This window comes from Salvelinus sp. IW2-2015, linkage group LG17, assembly GCF_002910315.2.
Source record: "Salvelinus sp. IW2-2015 linkage group LG17, ASM291031v2, whole genome shotgun sequence".
In the NCBI taxonomy this organism is placed as follows: domain Eukaryota; kingdom Metazoa; phylum Chordata; class Actinopteri; order Salmoniformes; family Salmonidae; genus Salvelinus; species Salvelinus sp. IW2-2015.
Window position 1 is genome coordinate 8,581,953 of NC_036857.1, and position 9,007 is coordinate 8,590,959.

The 9,007-nt window shown below is 43.2% G+C and overlaps 1 protein-coding gene across 1 annotated transcript in view; it reads left to right on the forward strand.

Moving 5' to 3' along the window:
• The window catches only part of LOC111976559 (plexin-D1-like), a 99,600-nt gene that overhangs the window by 45,303 nt on the left and 45,290 nt on the right, over positions 1–9,007 (forward strand). Inside the window, 2 exon segments of the mRNA XM_024005477.2 lie at positions 88–233; positions 7,665–7,770. Of these exon segments, the coding sequence (XP_023861245.2) occupies positions 88–233; positions 7,665–7,770 (252 nt within the window).

Sequence of the window (9,007 nt, forward strand, 5' to 3'; positions counted from 1 at the left end):
GTCTCTCTCAATTATATCTGAATCTTGAGCTCAAGAGGAATATATGCAGGCACTTATCCCTCTTTCCTTCTCTCTCTTTCCCCACAGATCTCCCCCCTGAGTGGACCGTTGGAGGGGGGCACCCTGCTCACGGTGCAAGGCAGGAACATGGGCCGCAGGGCTGACGTGGTGAAGGTCTCCATCGGGATGGTTCCATGTAAAATCCTGCCTTACCAATACACTGTCTCTGTACAGTAAGTACATTTCTTATGATTGATTCATTCATTCATTAATTGGTTGATACATGCATTCATTTATTCAGTCATTCAGTGACTTTGTGCACAGGTGTCAGAAGTTCACAAACAAAAACTGTTGTTAATTGTTTTGAATCATATTATAAACTGGGTGGTTCAAGCACTGAATGCTGATTAGCTGACAGCCGTGGTATATCATACCGTATACCATGGGTATGACAAAACATTTATTTTTACTGCTCTAATTACATTGGTAACCAGTTTATAATAGCAACAAGGCACGAGGGGGTGTGGTATATGGCCAATACCACGGCTAAGGGCTGTGTCTAGGAGCTCTGCAATGCGTTGTGCCTAAGAACAGCCCAAGGCCGTGGTATATTGGCCATATACCACACCCCCTCGTGCCTTATTGCTTAAATATAGAACGCCTTTATAGAACACTACTATTCGCTTTAAAACGTTCCATTCACATAAAGGAGATAATTCAAGACCACAACATTATCACCAAGGAAACAGCAGAACCCTGGGTTAAACCCTGCACATAGTATTCCATGGAAACACCGTAACTCTAGAACCACATAAAAACTTCCATACCAATTTCCATAATGTTCCATGGATGGAAATGTTTATCTGGTCCCTCTCCACTGGAGCCAATCAGGCTGTATTAGAATACAGACCAGTGTTGGGGTAACCCGCAGGTCTTACCTGGCTGTCACTACTCAAGCTCTTGTTTGAGGCCCACATCAAAAGTGTGACCAATTTTTCCATCTACAGAACATTGCCAGGTTAAGACTTATGCTGTCACAGCCTGCAGCTGAGTGACTCATCCACACCTTTATCTCATCCCGTCTGGACTATTGTAATGCCCTTTTTGTTGGCACATCTGCTAGGCGTCTAAACATGCTACAATATGTCCAGAACTGTGCTGCATGTGTCCTCACCCACACCTCCCCCGTGAGCACATCACGCCAGCGCTGTTCAGCCTCCACTGGCTCCCCATGAGTTCACGCATTGACTTTAAAATCCTGGATCACACCTACCAAGCTATTCACAACTCTGGACCCAAGTACCTGTCTGACCTCATGCTACCCTCCTGCCCCACACGCACCCTTCACTCCTCCAGGTCCATCTCCTTTTAAGCAGCCCCACAGCAGACTAAAAACTATGGGTGGCAGGGCTTTCAGTTGTGTGTCTCCTCGTCTGTGGAACGCACTTCCAGTCACTGTCAGGGCTGCAGAGTCTCTGGGCTCGTTTAAGGAACAGCTAAAGACAGAGCTGTTCAGAAAATAACCTCTGTTAATTCAGTTATACTGTCTCCCGGATCTGACGACACTGTATACAGCTTTGATTGTTGTCTGTGTTCTGTGTTATGAATTATTATTATTATTACTACACACGTCTCACACACTCTCCCAAACACACACACACTCCAGATCGCTCCAAACCCAGCTAATCAGATTTCACACCCAGTATGACCTCACCCTACTTTCTCGTCCTTCATTGATTCGCTGAGCTGGTTGTTATGACTGCTAAATGTTTCCTCCTTGGAGGGAGCGGTGCTGACAAATCAAAACATGTCAGTGTGTCTGACAGCAGATTCACGCACTGAATAGACACACACACCGACATTGGTGACCTCGCTGCGGCCATGGCTGTTGAGACAGGTGTCCGTTCGTGTGCTGAGAGGTCAAGGGGTCAGAGCTGTGAGCCAGAGGGACTTGTGCTGCTCTGGAGAGAGAGAGTTAAAGTCCTAACGTGTTCATTAATAATATGGGTTAGGTAGGGGCACCTCATTAAGTGTAGTACATTTACATGACCCACTCTGGACACGTCTCTTGGTTTAAGAGTAGAAGTTCCAGCAGTTCAAGCTGCCTACTTCCTACCCAATCCTTCATCACTCTTTCATGTCTCTTTTGCGTCCTGGTTGGCTCCTCTCTCTCGCGCGCTCGCTCRCACGCACGCACACACGCACACACACACCGCCTTCCTCAGGCTCAGTTGCTGATTATCCTGGTCCTCCTCTCTGGGTAAATATCCAGAGACATTGCCCATGGAGTCAAAACATCCCCCACTGAAAGCTAAAATATTTCCTTTCTTGGCGGTGAAGGAATGTAGTACGAGGGTCAGTCAGTGCTGTGCCTTACAGCCTGGCTGCCTTACTGGCTGGCTGTCTTACTGCCTTACTGCCTGGCTTGGTGGCTGGTTTTACAGAGACAGGGTGGGCTCTGCACGGGATTAGACTGCATCAACAACACCAGTCACCTTTGACACAGCTACAGTATCTACTGTAATAATACAGGCTTGGATGGACTTCATTAGCTAGATTTCATATTTATCTACTTGATCCATCTTTATGAGCTCAGGGATCCTCATCAGAACCAGTCCTTCAGCCCAACCCAGCCATACCCAGCCATACACAGCCATACCGTGCCATACCCAGCCTTGTGCCTGGCCCCATTTCTGGTTCTGCCCCTTCTCTGTGGTACCTGCCTCACATTTATAAAAGGTTTAGACCCTCATCAGAGGATTTAGCCTCCTGTTAGTCAGCGACTAGACCCCTGTTTGGGTTGCCAGGTAACCAGGAGCACTATAGGACCTGCCACCTGACTAAATAAACTGCCCACACGTGCCCAACTAGAGGATAGTAGAGATATGGGCTTTGAGCCATGTGGGATTGAGGTATGGGGGGTCATGATTCCCCCTTTGTTTATTTCTGTGGGGAGTCATTAGATCATAGCCTGGTCCCAGATCTGTACTGTCTGCTTTAGCCAACTCCTCTGACTGGCAGGGACAAAGCACATAGAGACACAGCACATACAGGCCTTCCTAAATGTTCTCTGTTGCGCCATCACTGTGTGATTAATCCTACTGCTTCCCTCTGGTCCCAATACTGTATGATGACATGAGGCTTAATTACAGCTATGAGGTGATAAAACAAACATCCAGTCAGCTCGTTGATCCCCTCTGTGGTTAACTGCATCTGGAACAGCAGGCTTTGAAGTCCCCTTCCACTGGGAGGGGACTTCTGTACACTGGCCAACACTGTACAGTATAGACATTATTACTCCACTGGGTTTAGTCAACACTGTACAGTACTGAGCATAGACATTATTACTCCACTGGGTTTAGTCAACACTGTACAGTACTGAGCCATAGACATTATTACTCCACTGGTTAGTCAACACTGTACAGTACTGAGCATAGACATTATTACTCCACTGGGTTTAGTCAACACTGTACCAGTACTGAGCATAGACATTATTACTCCACTGGGTTTACACTGTACTTTATCTGAGCATAACATTTTATATACCACTGGTTTGTCAACACTGACAGTACTGAGCATAGACATTATTACTCCACTGGGTTATGGTCAACACTGTACAAGTACTGGCTATGACATATATCCACTGGTTTAGTCAACACTGTACAGTACTGAGCATAGACATTATTACTCCACTGGGTTAAGTCACACTGTACAGTATCTGAGCATAGTATCTATATATTACTCCACTGGTTTAGTCAACACTGTACAGTATGAGCAGTACGACTTATTATCCACTGGTTTAGTCTATACATGTACATATCTGAGCATAGACATTTATACTCCTGGGTTTAGTCAACACTGTACATACTTGAGCATACGAATTATTACTCCACTGGTTTAGTCAACACTGTACAGTACTAGAGCTGAGACTGAGTATTACTCCACTGGGTTTAGAGTCAACACTGTACAGTACTGAGCATAGACATTTACTCCACTGGGTTTATGTCACACTGCTACAGTACTGAGCATAGACATTATTTACTCCACCTGGCGTTTATGTCAACACTGTACAGTACTGACGCATAGACATTATTACTTCACTGGCTTCTAGTCAACACCTGTAACAGTACTGAGCCATCAGACACTTATCTCACTCCACTCGGACGTGGTTAGTCAACAACCTGTACAGTACTGAGATAGACATGTATTCTACTGCCACTGGTGTTTAGCCAACACGTTTACCAGTACTGAGCATAGACATTTTATTTTACTTCACTGTGTTATTTTCTAAGACACTGTACATTACTTGAGCATAGACATTATTACTCACTGGTTTAGTCACACTGTACAGTACTGAGCATTAGACATTATTTACTCCACTGGGGTTTTAGTCAACACTGTACAGTACTGAGCATAGACTTATTATTTTCCAGGGTTTTGAGTCATACTCACGTGTACAGTACTGAGCATAGACATTATTATACTCCACTGAGTTTAGTGGTTTCAACACTGTAACAGTACTGAGCATAGACATTATTTACTCCACTGGGTTTTAGTCAACATGTACAGTACTGAGCATAGACATTTTACTCCACTGGTTGTCTTATGTCACACTGTTTTTGCTACGTACTGAGCATAGACATTAGTTACTCCACTGGGTTTATGTCATCACTGTACGTACTGAGCATAGACATTATTACTCCACTGGGTTTAGTCAACACTGTACAGTACTGTAGCATAGACATATTACTCCACTGGGTTTAGTCAACACTGTACAGTACTGAGCATAGACAGTATTACTCCACTGTCTTAGTCAACACTGTACAGTACGAGCATAGACATTGATCTACTCCACTGGGTTAGTCAACACTGTTACCAGTACTGAGCATAGGACATTATTACTCCACGGGTTAGTCAACACTGCTACATACTGAGCATAGACATTATTACTCCACTGGGTTAGCAACACTTGTTACAGTACTGAGCCAAGACATTATTACTCCACTGGTTTAGTCAACACTGTACATACTGAGACATAGTACACATTAGTACTCCACTGGTTTAGGCAACACTGTACAGTGTACTGAGCATAGACATTATTACTCCACTGGGTTTAGTCACACTGTACAGTACTGAGCATAACATTATTACTCCACTGGGTTATCACACTGTCTTACGAGTACTGAGCATAGACATTTACTCCACTGGGTTAGTCAACACTGTACAGTACTGAGCAAGCATTATTACTCCACTGGATTTAGCAACACTGTACAGTACGAGCTAGCATTATTACTCCATGTGGTTTAGGCAACACTGTACAGTACTGAGCATATAGCATTATTACTCCACTTGGGTTAGTCAACACTGTACAGTACTGAGCATAGACATTATTACTCCACTGGTTTAGTCAACACTGTTACAGTATCGTAGGCATAACATGTATTACTCCACTGGGTTAGCCTATTAACACTGTACAGTACTGAGGCATAGACATTATTACTCACTGGGTTTAGTCAACACTGTACAGTACTGAGCATAGACATTATTACTCCACTGGGTTAGTCAACACTGTACAGTACTGAGCATAGACATTAGTTACTCCACTGTGGTTTAGTCAAACACTGTACATACTGAGCATAAGACATTATTACTCCACTGGGTTAGTCAACACTGTCAGTACTGAGCATTAGACATTATTAACTCCACTGTATTAGTCAATCACTGTACAGTACTGGCATAGACATTATTACTCCACTGGGTTTAGTCAACACTGTACAGTACTGAGCATAGACATTATTACTCACACTGGTTTAGTCACACTGTACAGTACTGAGCATAGACATTATTACTCCACTGGGTTTAGTCAACACTGCTACAGTACTGAGCTAGACATTATTACTCCACTGGTTTAGTCACACTGTTACATACTGAGCTAGGACATATTACTCCACTGGGGTTAGTCAACACCTGTACAGTACTGAGCAATAGACATTATTACTCCACTGGGTTTAGTCAACACGTGGTACAGTACTGAGCATAGACATATTACTCCACTGGGTTTAGTCAACCATCTGAGTACAGTACTGCAGTCCATAGACATTATTCTCCACTGGTTTAGCCAACATGTACAGTACTGAGCATAGACATTATTTACTCCTGGGTTTAGTCAAACACTGTACAGTACTGAGCATAGACATTATTACTCCACTGCGGTTAGTCAACACTTTACAGTACTGGCATAGACTAATCATGTAGCAACTGACAGTATGAGAAAATATTACTCCACTGGGTTTAGTCAAACATGTACAGTAGTGAGCATAGACATTATTCTCTCCACTGGGTTTAGTCCAACACTGTACAGTACTGAGCTAACATTATTACTCCACTGGGTTTAGTCAACACTGTACAGTACTGAGCGATACATTATTACTCCACGGGTTTAAGTCAACACTGTACCATACTGAGCATAGACATTATTTACTCCACTGGGTTTAGTCAACACTTACAGTACTGAGCATAAGACATTATTACTCCACTGTGTTAGTCAACACTGTACAGTACTGAGCATAACATTATTACTCCACTGGCTTACCAACACTGTACATACTGAGCATAGACATTATTACTCCACTGGATTTAGTCAACATAGCCACTGTTTCACTTAGTACTTTGAGCATAGACATTATTACTCCACTGGTTTAGTCAACCACTGTACAGTACTGAGCATAGACATTTTACTCCACTGGGGTTTAGTCAACACTTACAGTAACTGCAGCATAGACATTATTACTCGCGACTTGGGCTTATCCAAACACTTACTGAGTAGCGAGCATTATATCAGTGGTTCTTAGTTTTTTTTTATTACTTCCACTGGGTTTATCAACATTGTACAGTAGCGAGCATAACCATTATTTCTCCACTGGTGGTTTAGCCAATCTACTGACAGTACTGGCATAGACATTATTACTCCACTGGGTTTAGTCAACACTGTACAGTACTGAGCATAGACATTATTACTCCACTGGGTTTAGTCAACACTGTACAGTACTGCGCATAGACATTATTACAAAACCTCTAAGGATTTCTATTTTATTGTCTGTTTAGCTTTGTTATAAAAGTTGTGAAACACATCAGAGGGGGCACAGGGGCATGTGCCCCCTCAGATTTGTCCTGCTTCGAAATTAGTAAGTAATTACTAAATGTACTGAATAAGACATATTCCTTTCAGTCTTTTACCCAGATGTTAGAGATGCAAAGAAGCATTTTTTTATTTTATGACCACAGGAGGATACAGACAGCCCAAAAGGTATGCTTAGATATGCAGAAAGAAATTACATATTTTTTACATAGAATTAAGCATAATGATTATGTGTCTAGATTGCAGGAAAAATGTGTTTCAAGTGTTGGAAAAATGCAAAAATTCTCGAACTTACGGACCACCCCCCAGCCATCTGCACTTTCTGTCGTATCAGATTTTTGTGCCTCATGATGCCCCTGAAACTCTTGACAAAGAAAAAAAACATGATCCACACAGTTGACACAGAAACATCCTTAAAGGCAGTTGCCAACAGGCTGTGATGTTCCAGTGGAGTTTGTGATGATTGTTAATGATGGTTCCTATTGAGCGTGTTCACTGTCATCACAATGTTGTGTTCCATCTACAGGCTGGTGTGTGTTACTGGGCAGACCTTTGATCCCACAAATGATGTCGTCAGAGTTACCGTGAACCAGAATGCAATGGGGGTGTCCAAAGAGGTCTTCTCATACTTGGTGAGTGTGTTCCTGTTGTCAATCCTCTCTCTTTTTCTCTATTTAATCTATTTAATGACTGTCTTCTCTGTTTCTCTCCCTCATACTTTCCCTCATTCCCCTTTTCTTTCACTCTGTCTCTGTCTTTCTTTCTCTCTCTTTCTTTCTCTCTCCCTCCCTCGCTCTCTCTCTCTGTCTCTCTGTCTCTCTGTCTCGCTTTCTCTCTCTCTCTCTCGCTCTCTTTTTCTCTCTCTGTACACTCTTTTCCCTCTCTCTCTCTCCCTCTCATTCTATCTGTCTCTCTCGTTTCCCTCTCTCTCTCCCTCTCATTCTCTCTCTCCTCCTTCCTCCTTTTTTCTCTCCTTCTCCCTGACCTGTCTTTACATGTTCTTCCTCCTACTTATTTATTTTCAGTATTTCTTTGCTCGTAGTCTGTCTCTTGCTAGTTAAATCCACAATCTATCCATCCTTTCTTTTCCCTCGTCTGTCCCTCCGTCTCTCCCCAGTCCCTAGTCCTTGTTCATACTGGGAAAGTGTTCCCAATGTGTCAGTTGAATGTTAGCAGATTTGTCTTATGATATTCAGGAATGCAAATGTGTGGGAATCTTCAAACATTCATCAGAACTGCAACTAAGCACTATTGCCATGCAGAACTCGGTGCCAGCAAAAACAAACATGGAGCTTGTTGAAATGTCCTCCTCTTTGAATTCATTACAAACCGAGGAGTCCGGCTGCTTCTTCTGCTGATTGACCTTGACCCACACAGTCTCCTATTGGATTAGGACTACACAGACTGGAAATACACAACTAAATCCTCTGTTTCTTTTTGTTTATGGACAAAGAGTTTATTTTTAATTCAACTGGGATGTTGGGAAATTTCAGTCACTTTTAAGAAAGGCTTCTGCTTGTGAGTCATGATCTCAGTGATAAATAACAGACTTGGAGACAAGAGGGTGTTGAACATGCAAAACAACAAATGTTTTTTAGGCTTGTGGGAACCCCTTGCGGTCCCCTACCACTTTCTGGGTTGCTTCTCCAGGGTGTGAGGGAAAGAAAGGGAGAAAGGGGATGAAGGGGATTCTGAGGAGAAGGGATAACGGTTCGGATCCAAACGGAGACAGGATGGGCACCTCCTCTGCACCTCCTTCCTCTGCACCTCGGGCCGGAAACATCTGCATCCACCTTACACACACACACACACACACACACACACACACACACACACACACACACACACACACACACACACACACACACA